Source organism: Lissotriton vulgaris, unplaced genomic scaffold (genome assembly GCF_964263255.1).
Source record: "Lissotriton vulgaris unplaced genomic scaffold, aLisVul1.2 SCAFFOLD_1287, whole genome shotgun sequence".
NCBI classification, from domain to species: Eukaryota; Metazoa; Chordata; class Amphibia; order Caudata; family Salamandridae; genus Lissotriton; species Lissotriton vulgaris.
Genome location: NW_028247626.1, coordinates 254,196 through 272,920, shown reverse-complemented (window position 1 = coordinate 272,920; position 18,725 = coordinate 254,196). Strand labels below are relative to the sequence as shown.

Here is an 18,725-nt window from a genome sequence, read left to right as displayed (position 1 = left end):
GCCCACATGTCTCGAACGGAATATGCTACTTACCAGTATGCATCTGTTCTTGGCATGTAGGGCTGATGACATTCATATCGCCCACCCTCCTCCCCGGTGCCTGTTACAGCTGTAGCATTCTCTCTTTTGCATGGACATTTCTTACTGTACTATACCCCATCTCTGCCACAATGGCGAAAAAAAATCTGAAGATGGAGAGGATGCCCATGCGCACTGTAGTCCAGGGGAGCCACCTATCTTGTGATACTTCGAAGACTCTTCCAGGACAACAAGGTGCAATCATCCGGACCCAACACGAGGCGGCGATCTATGCACAGATATGAATTCAGCAGCCTGCATGCCTGGAACACTAAATTTAAGGGCGTTACAGGTAGGGCATGGGCAGGAACCAATGGGTCCCTGTCCTGGGATGAATACACCCCCTATCCTGCTCCTCTCCAGTGGGAGGGGAGCAGGAGCCTATCTCTGATTGGGCAGGGCTCCCCATCCTCCAGATGGCGAGAGCCCAGAGATGTGCTTCACCTCGCCTCCCCCACCTAAGGGGTGGGGTTGGCAGAGGCTGGCACACCCCCTTTCCTTCCTTCGGGTTTCCCGCCAGTCTTCCCGCCAGAGTGGGGGGTCAGAACTGGAGGGGGCCAGTTGCTGAGTACGGCAGGCGACCTGGAGAAGCTCACAAAAGGAGTCATGCCTTTGAAGCTTCCCCTGCCCATCCTGGTGGATGAGACCTAGCACCTCGCCCAGGACGTGCATTGTTGCAAGCCCATGAGAGCGGATGGCTCTCTACCCAGGGGTCCAGAAACATGTCTGCTGTGTGGCAGCCTAGGCAGCCTCTGACAAGACGTGGATTGTAGGTTAGGTTCAGGGGGCAATTCTAAGTTGCCCTCTTTAGTGCATTTGGCATTAAATCCCACACTGGCATCAGTGTGGGTTTAATGTGCTGAGAAGTTTGATATCAAACTTCTCAGTCTTCAGTGTAGCCATCATGGTGCTGTGGAGTTCGTAAGGACAACCTCCCAGCATTATATACTCTTAATGGCATCACTGCACTTACAGTGCCCAGGAATGGCCCTGGGTATTGTAGGGGCACAGGGATCATGTACCTGTGCCAACACCACTGGCATAGTGCATCCAGCTAAAGGGATGACTGATGTATGCCAGGGCAGTGTGTTTGTGGGCATGGCACACAGGAATGTGTGCCATGTTGACTGTTTAGTTCTGCACCAGGACACTCAGCCTGCAAAGGCGGTGTGTGGGTGTCATGGTACAGGGCCTCTAAGTGTGGCACAATAAGTGTTGCAGCCCTTAGAGGTCTTCTCCGGTCACAATGCCCTGGGTACCATTTACCAGGGGCTGACATGTGGCCAGAGATGCCAATGGGGGTTTAGGCGTTAGTACAGTTTTTAGGGAAGAACACAGTCCCTGGGTACCTGATTGGCAGGGACCCAGGGCACACCAAGGAAAAGTGCATCAGTTATGATGCAAAAAGTGTGGGGGGGGGGGGTTGCTGCAACAGAAACCCACTTCCTTACATTGTCTAACAAAAGAGTTCTCAATTCTCAATATAGGGCCAGATGGACAGTTACCCAAGATTTCAGCTCCGTAGAGGGCGGCACCTCTGGCCTGGGCTTAATAGATTTCCACCACCGGGCCAACAAATTAATGGGTGCAGCTCCTATATACCTTTCTCCATCCCCCGTTGTCTGCGCCAGCTTTAAATCTGTTTTTTTAGTTTGTGCAACCCAGTCCATTTTTTCAGTGAGCATGTTACTACGGTATTCAAAAACAGAAACCCTATCCAGGGGTTACCCATCCAGGCGAGAATTTGGCCAGTTACTATTACTTGCATTAAAGATCATGTATTTAGTTTTCTATAGGTTGATCTCCAGCCCCCTGATTTTACAGAAATCGTGAAAAATGTCTAGGGCTCTCTGAATTCCCATAGGTGATTTTGAGAGCAGAAGGGTATCGTCAGTGAACATCACAACAGGTATTGTAAGGTCGCCAGCTTAGGGGCATCAATACCCTTCCCTGCAATCAATGACTCTACTAAACCATTAATAAAAAGGGTCGGGATAGAACGCAGCCTTGATGTACGCATCTTTCTACAGGTACGGCAGAGGTAAGTTCACCATTTTTGCCATACCTAATTTGGGCAAAATTGCTTTCATGTAATCGTTTCAGTTGATGGCAAAGATATGCTGGAACCCCCATATTAAATAAAAATGCCCACAATTTATCCCTCGGTACCAGGTCTAATACGGATTTTAGGTACACAAATATTAAATAGAAACTGCCACCCTCCATACCCACTGATTTCCAATGTAGCAGTTGTAACCTAAAAATGTGGTCTATTGTAGACCTCTTCACTCTAAACCCGGCTTGGAGGGGACTGAGGACATTGTGCTTCTCCATCCAGCTCTGGAGTTGTCCCAGCAGTACACGGACAAATATTTTTTGGCTTGCTTCAAAAACAGCTGATTAACGGGGAGGAGTGGCTATCCCTTTTTATGAATTGGTATCACTTCGGCCCCCGCCCAGGTAGCGGGAATCGACATTCCTTGCAGGATAGCATTGAACAAAGACCGCACGTAGGGGGCCCAAATAGTAGGTTCACTACGGAAGAGATGCCCGGAAATATTATCTAACGCTGAAGCCTTGGCTGGCGCTACCCGGCTCAATGAATCAGCTATCTCCTTAAGGGATATTATAGGGGCATCAAAACAAATTGGCTCAAAATTGCCAATTTTCCATCTTAGGAGCCTGAATTTACCCCATTCCAAAAGGACCTCATATTATGGATACTTTAGGCGCTTCTCAGGGTGTCCCATTTATGACATTCACATCTTCGTTTTGCCTTATTGATGGTACTTTTATGGGCTGCCCTTTTTTCTCTTATTAACAGCCTATCCTTAAGTTTTATAGCAACAATGAGAGCTAACTTGGCCCTACGCCAGATATCACTGTACCAGGCATGTTGTGGTATTCTGTTCCCCCCTTATTCCTTTGTTAGGGTAGAACATATTAACCATAGTAGATACTAGATCTTGGTAATTATCAAAGATTTTAGAAAGAGAAGTAGGGATGCCTTTGGTCAAAGTAAGTTGATTCGCGGCCATGAGGAATGGGATGATGGTTTGGTATAGAAAGGCCAGATTTTCTAGGGATTGTCTGAATTCTCCCATCAAACTCTCCTCCTGCCATTGGTCAGTGTTAGAATGGAATCGAGTGGTGGATGTGTTTCAGATACACTCTTAGCACAGGGTGAGGTCACCTCTATAATAAGAGCATTATGGTGGCTAAGATAACAGGGCGCAATCTTAATATCTAGCACCCTATGCCAAGATTTTGTATCCAACAAAATGTGGTCTATATTAGAGGTATGTCCTAGTCTATTAAAAGTGTAATTCCCTGGAGTGTCAGATTGTATGCAACGATTACACACTCTTAATGAATGATTCAATGTGAGTGTGTTCATCTGCAGCACCAGTAGAGTCCATGCCAGAGTTGGTGGGATGTTGGGCTCTGGAATGGCTCAATGTAGGTCCTCATCACCGAGGTTCCCTGCAGTCAGGCCATTCAGGGGTTTGAACTGGCAATTAAAGTCACCACCTAGGATCAACCAATAATTGGCAGGAATGGTGAGCAGAAAGGTGGCCAGTTATTCAAGAGTCGTTGACTCTAGGCTATAGCCAACCGGCCCAGGAATAGACATTTCACAAGGCAATTCAGACCTTTTTAGGAAAGGTCAGAAAAATTCAAAGAATGTCACGTGAAGATGTCTCGGTTTCACTACATAGCCCAAATGCACACCGTCCCAGGTGCAGAGTCCCCGTGAGGGCTTTCCCCTACCCCCAGAAATGGCTGCTATGCAATATGACACATAGCCTAATCTATGCGTGTCCACCCTAGCCCAGGTTTCCTGGAACATGCACATCTTGTATTGTTCTATGAATGCCTCCCACTCCAGGTTGTCCAATTTGGTAGCAAGACCTGCAATTTTCCAAGAAAGTACCTGCAGCCTAGAAGGGCCTGCACAGTTAACTGGGATTTGAGACTGGTCACCAGTCGTGGATGTACCACGATCTTGTTGGAATGAGCTGGTTGTCTCCACCCCCACTGGCCTTAAGCCATTACTAGCAGCAGAGTGGTCAGATTTGGGGGATGGGGGGTTTTAAATCGCCCACGGTTGGCAATTAAATGCCTTTATACACTCTTGGGAGGGATCAGGCAAGAGTTAGTTGATAAGAGCCCCATACCCACCTCTGCTTTCAGCTCCTCTCTCTCCAACAACACACACCTTCGCCTGTTCCCCTTCCTTGCTTAAATGACAAAACCTCTGTGCAAACTCCCCTGTTGAGTGTGGCTCTACGAAGGCTCCTTCTGATAGTGGAATCTCTCATTTGTGGGCCCTATGAGGTCAGTCAACCTACGGACTCTAGACACCCAAATCTGTTTGATAGCGGTTGATTAAGAAATAATGGACTGGGTTGGACCATACCCAAAATAGAATATTACTAGTTCTGATTCCATGCCCCCACCTCATGGCCACCCCACCTTCTGTTGCGTGGATCAAGCCCTAGGGGAAAAAATAACCCAATGGAAAAGACCTTATGCCCCCAATCTGCCTTTGATAGTTTCGGTCGAGGAAAGCTTGTAAACAACTGGGTTTCTGAAATTAACCACAACGCAAACCCCAGGGACACTTTTCGGCCTCCAGCCCACCCTGCAAGTCATAAGGATTTCGCCTGCATCTTTGTAAGAAAATTGCCACTGCTTGGTCAGCCAAAATATACACTTATTTTTAAGTTCGAAATCGGATTCCCTAGAACCATTACTCAACTCAATTACTCCTGGTAGAATAATAGCATAAGAAAGAACAACTGACCAAACTGTCACCCCTGAGGCATTATGGGAAGCCTGGGGTCAGGGATGCCTTAAAGGCACAGTGCCGTATTTTTGTTGAAAATGCTTTCATTTTCTATGTTCTTGCTTTTCAATGCAGCCTGAGGCTAACAATGTCTTTTTATGAGCAATTTTCAGGAGTTATGAGTGGTTTTACTCATTAAAACACAAAATTCAAAGGATATTAGATTTAATGTGTTGTTTGTTTCCTTTATAATTGCAGTAAATGTACAAGGTTTTACATTGTGTTAGCCTCTTTTTGGGGCTGCATTGGTATGAGAAAAATAATATATGTACGTACATATATGTGGAGCTTGATATATGTGTTTTTACATATATATTTTTATATTGTTTCCGGGGTCCCGCACATGGGCGGGAATATTCAGTGCTTATGACTATTGATGAGGATCCTCTGGAAGAGAACATAAATTCTCGGCCTAGCTGCAATATTCATACATTTATTTGCCTCCTCCTGATTAGTCTGGTTTGGGGTCGTAGTGGGAACATGTTATTTGCAGCTATGGATTCCAACCTAGTATTGGGATGAACAGCCTGCAATGCCAGATGATTTACAGACTCAACCTCCTTTAAAATTGCCCCCGTCTTACCTACCTAGGACTCAATCAAGGTAGACCACTTATCCACTCGTACCATCAAAATGTTAAGTTCATCTTTCACAATGACCCTTACTTGGACCTGTAGATTCACCACCAGGTTGGTCACCCAAGCTGGTTGCTTAATGCCTACCTGTGAAGAGCCCCCTGTCCCACCCTCCCCAGAGTCACCATTCACTGAAGGCTCTGTAACACTTCTTGCGTTTAGTTCCCAAGCTAACAGCTGATTTGGATTTCCCTTTTCTAGTGGGCCATGATGAACACCCTCTGGATGCAAGTGAGTGCTAGATGTTTCATATAATAATGCACAAGTCCTTGGCTGGGGCATTGGAGAATCGGAGGCAAAGCTGGTGTAGTACATGATGCATCATGATTGATAAAGGCTAAATCCGGGGTTAGTGATAAACAGCTTTCAGTTAGTTCAATTTCACTAGCGACTGTACCTATGGCCCTCTCGAGCATCCTGTCAATGGAGGTTGGTTGAAAAGTTGTTACAGATTGCAGGGAAGGCATTTGCTTTTTCCCACCGCAGGTTCGCTTCCCCATTTTTGGGGATAACACATTTGGGTGAATAAAATCTCCTTCGCAACTTTTAAGCGCTTTATGCCCTGTTCAGGGGTCTCCAACCAGTAGCTCGTGAGCTACTGTAGCTCTTGAGCTAACTGAGTAGCTCACCTGTGTACAGCCCAGCTTAATAAATTAGAAAGATTTTGCTTGGTTGAATCAATATACATATAAAGAAATTGAAATTATACTTCACTAATAATATTAGTAGCTGTTAATGTGTTTTATTGAACAAAAGTAGCTCTCAGTACAGAAAAGGTTGAAGACCCCTGCTCCAGATAAATGCGACTGACAAGTACAAGCAGAGAGGAATTAGTGTGCTCAAGAATGAGATAAGAGTTTGGGCCGGCCACCGAGCAATAAGAACAGCTATGTGGTCACGACGGCAATATATAAAATCCACGTATAATGGAACTAACCTTGAGTCCCACGGTGGTTTGGTGAGTCAAGTCCAGAATTCTCAGTGGCCAGGCCTCAGAGGGGTAGCCAGCCACCTCTGAGCTCTGACTGGCACAGACGGGCCCTAACTTCGCCTCGGCGCGGCCACGTCCGCATGCGTCCCACGCTGCGGGAGTCCTGGAGATTACTTAAGCGCCTCCTGGCGCGTCGTGGTGGCGTTGGCGGCGTGACGGCCTCGTTGCAGGCTGGGACTTGTAGTTCGGTCCCTTTGTTGCAGGTAAGGCACAAGTGGCGGCAAACGGCAGTAAGAAACTGCTCCATTCGATGTAGCGCTTGCAAAGTAAAATAACGTAAATACTATCCTGCTATTGTCTGGAATTCTTACAACCCCACAGCTCTGGTATGGATGGACCTCAGCAACTCCAAGAAACACAACAACAGAAATGCAGCTTTAAGACCAAATAGAAAATAAGTTAAACTTATCGAACAATGTTTTTATGAGATGCAATCAGAAAGCAGCTGTCTAATGAAATTAATTTTCAATCAGAAAAGAGTACAAACAAATAGGGGCATGCTGAGGAAGTGTATCCTGAAGAAAAGGATAATAAAACAAATGACAGCCCAAAGATGGCACTGCAGATTAAAAAAATTGTATTTCGCAAAAATATAATTAAATAGTTAAAGAATAGTATTGGAAAGTCTACAAAAGGATGGCTGGATGTGGTTTTTTTACTGCATGTTTCTAGCCAAAGATAGTCAAGTGCTGTACAACATTTGTAAATGTCTAGCAAGTGCCATGGAGAAATTTCACAGAACCCAAGTGTGAGAAGGTGGCCTGATATGCAGTGGCCACTATTCTAGTGAACACTATGTATCAGTCCAGCAACCCTTATTGATGATTGGTTGTAAGTCAACCTTATAGACCAGCTATCCTAGTAGCGTGGATACGAGCAGTCTAAGGCTAAAGACTCGAGAGGGCGTGTTAAGCCAGCTGTTATACCACATATACCCCTTGAACACCAAGGGAAAGGACACCACACAAGTGTTATGAAAATAAACAGTTATTTATTAAAGATCACAACAGCCCTGTACTCTTTATGAGGACAGGGTACTAAGCACAAACCAAAACTCTTACAAAAATACTTAAGTTAGCACAGTATATACAAATGCCCGAGGGGCACGGAAAACCATATACTTGAAAAGTGGAATGCGAAATTACTAGCAGGTAAGTACAGTACTAATAGACTTAGGAATCGCTAGGACTTAACTATAGAACCTTCAGATTACTTATAGGAGGCCTAGGGGACTCGGGTGCAGTGTGTGCACTCTCACGCGAGATGCGGGACAAGGTCTATGGTAGCTAGGAATTGCAAAGTTAGTGTTCTCGGGCGAACCCGACCTGGTAGGGAGAAAACGAAAGTAGATTCTGACCCTTGGATAGTGAGGCTATGCTGGGGCACCGAAATGCCGAAGTTACCTAGCCCAGGGGCTGCAGCTGCATAGGACTCAAAAGACGTCGGGAATACTCGTTGACGGACCAGGAGCCTGGAAGAAAGAAGTTGCTGGCAGGCGACCAGTGAAGAAAGTTCGGTGGATCCAAGCCTGGATCGATGGAAGATGACACCTGAAAGCAGAGGAGACCAAGTTCGAGACTACTAGCCAGTAGTCAGTGGGCACCAGGAGGGCACCGGATGGTAGCCACCTCGACAAGGCGTGTGGGTGACGCTGGGCTCGGAGATCTCACGGACCAGGAGGCGTTGTCGGCGACCAGGAAGGAGGATCGAGCTGTCCCACGAAGATAGAAGCTGTCGGCGTCGCTGGACCCAGGATTGGGCAACAAAGCCTTGGCAAATTCAAGCCCACGCGGTGGACCTAAAATGGCGTCTGGAGTGGACCAGGAGGGTCCGGGGTGCCTCTCTTCAAGAAGGAAGCAAGGGCCAGTCTGGAGCAACCAGACCAACAGCAGTGATGTCGTCGGGCGTCGTTCAGAAGGCCACAAGCCAGCCGGCTAGTAGCCAAACAACGCGGTGCACAGCAAACAGCAGAAGGGCCCCACGCAGATCGTGGAGATGCAGGGAGGCTGATCTTGGGTGCTAGAGCTGTGCAGGGTCGGGGCTTCTCGGACCCCAAAGCACTCACCCGTGGAGGACACGGTGGGCTTGCAGTAAAGATGTCGTGCAGTCTTGGCGATCGTCGGTCCCTCGAGGTCTTGTCGCACTCACGGTTCTCAGCTTGGCTGTAGAGGTGAGTAGAGGTCAGAGGTGCCAGGGAAGCCGGGTCTCGTCGAGCTGGGTCGTCGGATTCGTGATGAAGGACTTGCAGCAGACCGCAGTGTTCTTTAGGATGGTGCCTGCGGATGCAGGGTGACTACTCCTTAGCCACAAGGGAGAATCTTGAGGAAGAAATCTTGAAGTCCTTTCGCAGAAAGTCGTGTCTTGATTCCAAAGATGATCTAATTTGAACAGGGGGCCCGCTCCCATCTTTATACTAAAAAAGGGGGCTGACCCGGTGACTAGGTCCTGCCTATGGGTGGGACTAGGTGGGGGGTGGTTACACCCCTCAGCCATGCCGGACTTCCCCAGGCCAGGGGCTGGTGTGCCCCTGGAACTGGTTCAGACCGGCCTATGCGTAGTGAGCACCGGGGTGCCACTCAGCAGTCACCTTCCTGTAAAGCCCTGCCTACCCAGGATACACAAAACCATGTCTGGGACGGTGCTAGCACCGCCCCTGACAGGAAACCCTTTGTCCAGGCTCCCCTCGCTGGAAGGACTCCCAGCTGCAGGGGGTCAGACTCGTGTCTGTGGTGGCAGCATCCATTTTGTGGAGCTGAGGCTTCAGTTAACTTTAACCGGGGTTCACAGTTACGGACATGTCGTGTCCCTCTAGAAGGGTGGAATGCTAACCCCGTCGCCAGAATTGGCGAGGGGTTAGTATTCCAATTCGTATGACACCTTACTCGACATGTTTTGATAAAGCCATATCAAAGTTAGCATTTAACCGCGAGGATTATAATGCACTTAAGAGTATATGGTATGCGATATCATGGAACAGCTATTAGGACTTGGTTCCGCAAGCTGCAGACAGGCTCAGCTCATGCCAGAGCACCATCTCACACGATTCCAAGCACTCTGCCTTCAGGATTGTCAAGGCCTGCCATAGGAGTGACTGATAGGAATCTGTGTGTCCATTTTAGGGTTAGGTATAGGTATACTACACCTACAGCAAAGCGTGTTTACACGACTTTGCCCCAGGTGTCATGCAGCCAGTTGTGTCAAATTTAAGAGGCCAGCCAGGGGTGGCATAATACATGCTGCAGCCCCTGGCAGCCCTGGGTACACCTATGCCCTGAGTTACAGGGTCTGATAAGGTGGCCCAGTACCAATTGGTAAATGCACCTAGGGTACATGTCATAATTTAGAAAGAGAACAGCCAGGCTGTGGGTCTGATTGGCAGGCCCACAGCCAGAGAAAGTCGTAAACCAGTGAAACAAAAGCAAAAAATCTGGGTGATCATAGGATTGCAGACCCTACTCTCCTACACCAAGGAGAAGTTCACTTTGGGTTTCCCAAAAGTCAATATCCCAGGCTACACAAATTTGTAGACAGTTGTTTTTAAGGTAACCCTTTTAGGAATATGTGGGGCCATAAAGTATAAAACGCTTCAAAGGATGATATAAATAGCTGCTTAGCGCACACCGCGCGAGAGATGTGAACCAGCAGACTGTGGAATCAGCCCTTCTGGCATGAAACAAATAGCACTGTTTTGTGACTAGCTGTCATGTTTTGCTTTAAGTTCTTTACCTTGCTTGGCTTCTATCTCCTCCGGAGTCAACTGTGGTTTTTTTTCTTCCACGACTACAGGCGCTGCAGCAACAACAGGATGGCTGTTTGATGAACCGCTGGTCCCATTCTGCTCTTCTTGGCCCTCCTCTTCGTCTTCGCTGTCATCATATAGCTTGACGCGGTTCTTCTCTAGTGGAAGCATATCGTTCTCTTTGGCCCTGATTGCAAAGCTTATTGGAGCAAACGATACTAAAGAAAGGAAAGAACAAATAGATATCAATTAAACTAGGAATCATGGACTAAATACTTGAAACAAAAAAATCAATGCCAAGAAGGGCATTTTATAAGGACATTATGCAGTTATGTAGGGAGTTAATTACAAAGCGATTTACTAGAAGGCAAGCAAATGCAACTGATTTACCATCAAAACTCGGATGCTCAAGATAAGAGGGTTACACCTTCAGAATCAGGAAAGTATAGTCCACCAAACTTCCAATCCACAGTTATCATCAATGTACATCAACACAGCAAAGCAACTGAGATCTTCTGAGGTAGGACGGCCACCTGCAGCCAACACCACAAGCAGAAGGACCAAAAGCTGTACGACTGCCACCTGCAGGCAAGGACCAGAAGCTGTACGACCAGAAGCTGTACGATGACCATTTGCAGCCAACACCACAAGCAGAAGGACCAGAAGCTGTACGATGACCACCTGCAGCCAACACCACAAGCAGAAGGACCAGAAGCTGTACGAGGACCACCTGCAGCCAACACCACAAGCAGAAGGACCAGAAGCTGTGCGAGGACCACCTGCAGCCAACACCACAAGCAGAAGGACCAGAAGCTGTAGGACTACCACCTGCAGCCAACACCACAAGCAGAAGGACCAGAAGCTGTACGAGGACCACCTGCAGCCAACACCACAAGCAGAAGGACCAGAAGCTGTAGGACGACCACCTGCAGCCAACACCTCAAGCAGGACGACCAGAAGCTGTACGAGGACCACCTGCAGCCAACACCACAAGCAGAAGGACCAGAAGCTGTACGACGGCCACCTGCTGCCAACACCACAAGCAGAAGGACCAGAAGCTGTACAATGATCAACTGCAGCCAACACCACAAGCAGGACCAGAAGCTGTACGATGACCACCTGGAGCCAACACCACAAACAGAAGGACCAGAAGCTGTACGAGGACCACATGCAGCCAACACCACAAGCAGAAGGACCAGAAGCTGTACGAGTACCACCTGGAGCGAACACTACAAGCAGACGGACCATAAGCTGTACGATGACCACCTGCAGCCAACAGCACAAGCAGAAGGACCAGAAGCTGCAAGTGGACTACCTGGAGCCAACACCACAAGCAGAAGGACCAGAAGCTGTACGAGGACCACCTGGAGCCAACACCACAAGCAGAAGCACCAGAAGCTGTAGGAGGACCACCTGGAGCCAACACCACAAGCAGAAGGACCAGAAGCTGTACGATGACCACCTGCAGCCAACACCACAAGCAGAAGGACCAGAAGCTGTACGATGACCACCTGCAGCCAACACCACAAGAAGAAGGACCAGAAGCTGTACGAGGACCACCTGCAGCCAACACCATAAGCAGAAGGACCAGAAGCTGTAGGACAACCACCTGCAGCCAACACCACAAGCAGAAGGACCAGAAGCTGTAGGATGACCACCTGCAACCAACGCCACAAGCAGGACGACCAGAAGCTGTACAAAGACCACCTGCAGCCAACATCACAAGCAGAAGGACCAGAAGCTGTACGAGGACCACCTGCAGTCAACACCACAAGCAGAAGGACCAGAAGCTGTACGAGGACCTCGTGCAGCCAACACCACAAGCAGAAGGACCAGAAGCTGTACGATGACCACCTGCAGCCAACACCACAAGCAGAAGGACCAGAAGCTGTACGATGACCACCTGCAGCCAACACCACAAGCAGAAGGACCAGAAGCTGTACGAAGACCACCTGCAGCAAACACCACAAGCAGAAGGACCAGATGCTGTACGAGGACCACCTGCAGCCAACACCACAAGCAGAAGGGCCAGAAGCTGCACAATGACCAACTGCAGCCAACACCACAAGCAGGACGACCAGAAGTTGTACGAGGACAACCTGCAGCCAACACCACAAGCAGAAGGACCAGAAGCTGTACGACGGCCACCTGCAGCCAACACCACAAGCAGAAGGACCAGAAGCTGCACAATGACCAACTGCAGCCAACACCACAAGCAGAAGGACCAGAAGCTGTACATTGTCCACCTGCAGCCGACACCACAAACAGAAGAACCAGAAGCTGTACGAGGATCACCTGCAGCACCCCACAAGCAGAAGGACCAGAAGCTGTACGAGGACCACCTGCAGCCAACACTACAAGCAGAAGGACCAGAAGCTGTACGATGACCACCTGCAGCCAACAGCACAAGCAGAAGGACCAGAAGCTGTACGAGGACCACCTGGAGCCAACACCACAAGCAGAAGGATCAGAAGCTGTACGAGGACCACCTGGAGCCAACACCACAAGCAGAAGGACCAGAAGCTGTACGAGGACCACCTGGAGCCAACACCACAAGCAGAAGGACCAGAAGCTGTACGATGACCACCTGCAGCCAACACCACAAGCAGAAGGACCAGAAGCTGTACGATGACCACCTGCAGCCAACACCACAAGCAGAAGGACCAGAAGCTGTACGATGACCAGCTGCAGCCAACACCACAAGCAGAAGGACCAGAAGCTGTACGAGGACCACCTGCAGCCAACACCACAAGCAGAAGGACCAGAAGCTGTACGAGGACCACCTGCAGCCAACACCACAAGCAGAAGGACCAGAAGCTGTACGATGACCACCTGCAGCCAACACCACAATCAGAAGGACCAGAAGCTGTACGAGGACCACCTGCAGCCAACACCACAAGCAGAAGGGCCAGAAGCTGTAGGGCAACCACTTGCAACCAACGCCACAAGCAGGACGACCAGAAGCTGTACAAAGACCATCACCACAAGCAGAAGGACCAGAAGCTGTAGGGCAACCACTTGCAACCAACGCCACAAGCAGGACGACCAGAAGCTGTACAAAGACCATCACCACAAGCAGAAGGACCAGAAGCTTTAGGACGACCACCTGCAGCCAACACCACAAGCAGAAGGACCAGAATCTGTACGACGACCACCTGCAGCCAACATGAGCCAAATTTGGGGTCAGTATAATCTGTTGTGAAAGGAGTTTAACCTGGGAGGAGGTATCCTTACTCTCACCTCTCTTGCCCCTTCTTGTGGATAGTGGGGTACTCTCCAATGCCACTTGTGGGTTACAGGCACAGTTTCAATACCTGAAAAGTATGTTTGAAGACTGCCACTCCAAACCTGTCCCTCCAATTCTTTGCCAAAGGGGGGATGAAAGCCCAAATGGCACAGAAGAGAACTGAACCTTTTATTCTTGTAAGGTTGCGTGGGTTTGCGAAGTGTGGGGCTGACGCATAGAAATGGAGAGCGGCATCAGAATCGACTGGCAGGAGTTACTTCACCCTCAGGGCAGGAGTGAGCTGTGAGTGGGGTACTGTCCACCTGAATGAGGCTCAAAGGCGGAGGAAGAAGCAGCCGGCCCCACAATGATCCCTTTGCAAGTCGAGTTCTACCCAGGACATGAATAGCTAATACCGAAGAAAATGCTCTTCATGGTATCCAGCTGCATATCACTGAGTCTTTCTTAGCGGCGCCTGTGAAGAATCAGAGATGCAGTAAGAACTAGGGTGTGCGGTGCGACGGACTCACAAATGTGGGTGAGCTGCTGGAATCCATTTCCTGTGCAGAGGGTTGAATCCATACCTGAACAGGGTGCTGGTCTCTGCAGCAACAAATTCCTTATTTGGAGAGTTCCCACTTCTTGGTAATAGTCACCTTTTTTATATATAAATTGTGCTGCGATTTACAACGTTCCTTATTTACATTTTTTTATTGAATGTAATTTATGGGGTGAAAATTCATACCACCAGCCACCAAAATATGTAGTTTTCTACAGAGGACAAGAAGCGTAATGTTTATGTCGTCCGGCTGAAAACTCGCAGCCCTTACTTGGAGTCTAGAATAGGAGTGGAGGGGGTGAGAGTATCCTGAGCCCACTTTATGTAAAGCATTTATTCCAAGGGCAGGCACTGTGGTGTGGGTGCTGAAATCAGCCTTTTCTCGAATCTCACTCCCTTCAAGGTCGAAGCACACTGGACGCCGAGAGCTGAGCGGTCAGCACGAGGGACGAGAGCTCACCTCCTACATCACTGGAGGATGGCGTCTCTGAAGGGTGACTTCTCATGCCAGCCGCTTGGATTCCTGCTCCAAGTTCTTTGTTCGCCCCTGTCCTCTAGTGACTGGCCCTTGGGGCTTTTCTGTGTCTATATGGACCCCCTTGTACTCTTCACTTTTGCCTCTACTCAATCCGGGCCCTAAATGTCTTTCCTTCTGGTTAAAATTAGGCCTGTTCTACCGCTGCTCAGCTCATCCGTCCCCCTCATTGACCTGTCTCTAGGTCTTTGCTCCCTTGGCCGCGGATCCCGGTCTATTCTCCTGCTGCTCAGCTCATCCGTCCCACACATAGACCTGTCTCTAGGTCTTCGCTCCCTTCGCCGCTGATCTTGGTCTATCCTGCCGCTGCTCAGCTCATCCGTCCCACACATAGACCCGTCTCTAGGTCTTTGCTCCCTTGGCCGCGGATCCCGGTCTATTCTCCTGCTGCTCAGCTCGTCCGTCCCCCTCATGGACCTGTCTCTAGATCTTCGCTTCCTTGGCCGCTGATCTTGGTCTATCCTGCCGCTGCTCAGCTCGTCCGTCCCCCTCATGGACCTGTCTCTAGGTCTTCGCTCCCTTGGCCGCTGATCTTGGTCTATCCTGCCGCTGCTCAGCTCATCCGTCCCCCTCATGGACTGTCTCTAGGTCTTTGCTCCCTTGGCCGCGGATCCCGGTCTATTCTCCTGCTGCTCAGCTCATCCGTCCCACACATAGACCTGTCTCTAGGTCTTCGCTCCCTTGGCCGCTGATCTTGGTCTATCCTGCCGCTGCTCAGCTCATCCGTCCCCCTCATGAACCGGTCTCTAGGTCTTTGCTCCCTTGGCAGCTGATCCTGGTCTATTCTCCCGCTGCTCAGCTCATCCGTCCCACACATAGACCTGTCTCTAGGTCTTTGCTCCCTTGGCCGCGGATCCCGCTCTATTCTCCTGCTGCTCAGCTCATCCATCCCACACATAGACCTGTCTCTAGGTCTTTGCTCCCTTGGCCGAGGATCCCGGTCTATTCTCCTGCTGCTCAGCTCATCCATCCCACACATAGACCTGTCTCTAGGTCTTTGCTCCCTTGGCAGCTGATCCTGGTCTATTCTCCCGCTGCTCAGCTCATCCGTCCCACACACAGACCTGTCTCTAGGTCTTCGCTCCCTTGGCCGCTGATCTTGGTCTATCCTGCCGCTGTTCAGCTCATCCGTCTTCCTCATAGACCTGTCTCTAGGTCTTTGCTCCCTTGGCCGAGGATCCTGGCCTATCCTGCCGCTGCTCAGCTCATCCGTTCCCCTCATGGACCTGTCTCTAGGTCTTTGCTCCCTTGGCCGCGGATCCCGGTCTATTCTCCCGCTGCTCAGCTCATCCGTCCCCTCATGGACCTGTTTCTAGGTCTTTGCTCCCTTGGCCGTGGATTCTGGTCTATTCTCCCGCTGCTCAGCTCATCCGTCCCCCTCATGGACCTGTCTCTAGGTCTTTGCTCCCTTGGCCGCGGATCCTGGTCTATTCTCCCGCTGCTCAGCTCATCCGTCCCCCTCATGGACCTGTCTCTAGGTCTTTGCTCCCTTGGCCGCGGATCCTGGTCTATTCTCCCGCTGCTCAGCTCATCCGTCCCCCTCATGGACCTGTCTCTAGGTCTTTGCTCCCTTGGCCGCGGATCTTGATCTATTCTCCCGCTGCTCAGCTCATCCGTTCCCCTCATGGACCTGTCTCTAGGTCTTTGCTCCCTTGGCCGCGGATCCTGGTCCACCCTGCCGCTGCTCCGCTCATCCGTCCCCCTCATCGACCTGTCTCTAGGTCTTTGCTCCCTTGGCCGCGGATCCCGGTCTATTCTCCTGCTACTCAGCTCATCCGTCCCCCTCATGGACCTGTCTCTAGATCTTCGCTCCCTTGGCCGCTGATCCTGGTCTATTCTCTCGCTGCTCAGCTCATCCGTCCCCCTCATGGACCTGTCTCTAGATCTTCGCTCCCTTGGCCGCTGATCCTGGTCTATTCTCCCGCTGCTCAGCCCTTCCGTCCCCTTCATGGACCTGTCTCTAGGTCTTCGCTCCCTTGGCCGCTGATCCTGGTCTATTCTCCTGCTGCTCAGCTCATCCGTCCCACACATAGACCTGTCTCTAGGTCTTTGCTCCCTTGGCAGCTGATCCCGGTCTCTTCTCCTGCTGCTCAGCTCATCCGTCCCCCTCATGGACCTGTCTCTAGGTCTTTGCTCCCTTGGCCGCGGATCCTGGTCTATTCTCCCGCTGCTCAGCTCATCCGTCCCCCTCATGGACCTGTCTCTAGGTCTTTGCTCCCTTGGCCGCGGATCCCGGTCTATTCTCCTGCTGCTCAGCTCATCCGTCCCCCTCATGGACCTGTCTCTAGGTCTTTGCTCCCTTGGCCGCGGATCCTGGTCTATTCTCCCGCTGCTCAGCTCATCCGTCTCCCTCATGGACCTGTCTCTAGGTCTTTGCTCCCTTGGCCGCGGATCCTGGTCTATCCTGCTGCTGCTCAGCTCATCCGTCCCCCTCATGGACCCGTCTCTAGGTCTTTGCTCCCTTGGCCGCGGATCTTGATCTATTCTCCCGCTGCTCAGCTCATCTGTCCCCCTCATGGACCTGTCTTTAGGTCTTTGCTCCCTTGGCCGCGGATCCTGGTCTACCCTGCCGCTGCTCCGCTCATCCGTCCCCCTCATGGACCTGTCTCTAGGTCTTTGCTCCCTTGGCCGCTGATCCTGGTCCATTCTCCCGCTACTCAGCTCATCCGTCCCCCTCATGGACCTGTCTCTAGATCTTCGCTCCCTTGGCCGCTGATCCTGGTCTATTCTCCCGCTGCTCAGCTCATCCGTCCCCCTCATGGACCTGTCTCTAGATCTTCGCTCCCTTGGCCGCTGATCCTGGTCTATTCTCCCGCTGCTCAGCCCTTCCGTCCCCTTCATGGACCTGTCTCTAGGTCTTCGCTCCCTAGGCCGCTGATCTTGGTCTATCCTGCCACTGCTCAGCTCATCCGCCCCCCTCATGGACCTGTCTCTAGGTCTTTGCTCCCTTGGCCGCTGATCTTGGTCTATCCTGCCGCAGCTCAGCTGATCCATCCCCCTCATGGACCTGTCTCTAGGTCTTTGCTCCCTTGGCAGCTTATCCTGGTCTATCCTGCCGCTGCTCAGCTCATCCGTCCCACGCATAGACCTGTCTCTAGGTCTTCGCTCCCTTGGCCGCTGATCTTGGTCTATCCTGCCGCAGCTCAGCTGATCCATCCCCCTCATGGACCTGTCTCTAGGTCTTTGCTCCCTTGGCAGCTTATCCTGGTCTATCCTGCCGCTGCTCAGCCCTTCCGTCCCACACATAGACCGGTCTCTAGGTCTTTGTTCCCTTGGCAGCTGATCCTGGTCTATTCTCCCGCTGCTCAGCTCGTTTGTCCCCCTCATGGACCTGTCTCTAGGTCTTTGTTCCCTTGGCAGCTGATCCCGGTCTATTCTCCCGCTGCTCAGCTCGTCCGTCCCCCTCATGGACCCGTCTCTAGGTCTTTGCTCCCTTGGCCGCGGATCCTGGTCTATTCTCCCGCTGCTCAGCTCGTACGCATTCCGACAACAGTCCAGTCTGTAACTTCCTCAGAGTGTCCGCAGTGGGCGGAATATTCAAATAGCTTTACAGCCCTTCTGCCAAGGATAGATCAGTGTTAAAGCCCACTTTCTCTCCATAGATGCTAAAGGGACTTTAACAAGTGCCATGCACTCGGCAGCAGGCTCTTCTGTAATCTTAAAATCTGCTCAGTGGTCAAATGGATCCGGCATAAATCGGGGTGGGCCTCGGCCTGTGATCAATGCTGGATCAGAGGTGGTCTGCCGGTTGCAAATACATTTAAAAAAACCATTTCCTCAGATACTTTTTGAGATGGGAAAATAGAACCACTGATTACAGCTTCTGGAAAAACAATAAAATCTGCCGGCTAATTCATTTTATTTAAATGAACTTTAGGTTTGAAAGCAAGCGTGCAAATAAATGAGGAACACCCGAGACCTCCCGACCCCAGAAAGTGACCACTAAAGCCCAATGCTCCAATCACAAACCTTGTGTAGGATTAATAAACAGTGGTCTCTAGTACAAAGCATTAAGGGAGCGCGTCGACGAATGGCGTGATGCACTCATTGACAATTCAATGGCGACATCTTGAACAGCGCGCTGCTGGGCTGCGCTCACACAACCTGATGGAG

General features: G+C 50.5%; 1 protein-coding gene across 2 annotated transcripts in view; it reads right to left on the bottom strand.

The window, feature by feature from the left end:
- The window catches only part of LOC147665098 (splicing factor, suppressor of white-apricot homolog), a 530,497-nt gene that overhangs the window by 265,059 nt on the left and 246,713 nt on the right, over positions 1–18,725 (bottom strand). For both annotated transcript variants that reach the window (XM_086949761.1, XM_086949762.1), the window contains exon 8: positions 10,280–10,510. In XM_086949761.1, the coding sequence (XP_086805887.1) occupies positions 10,280–10,510 (231 nt within the window). The remainder of the gene's footprint in view (positions 1–10,279; positions 10,511–18,725) is intronic.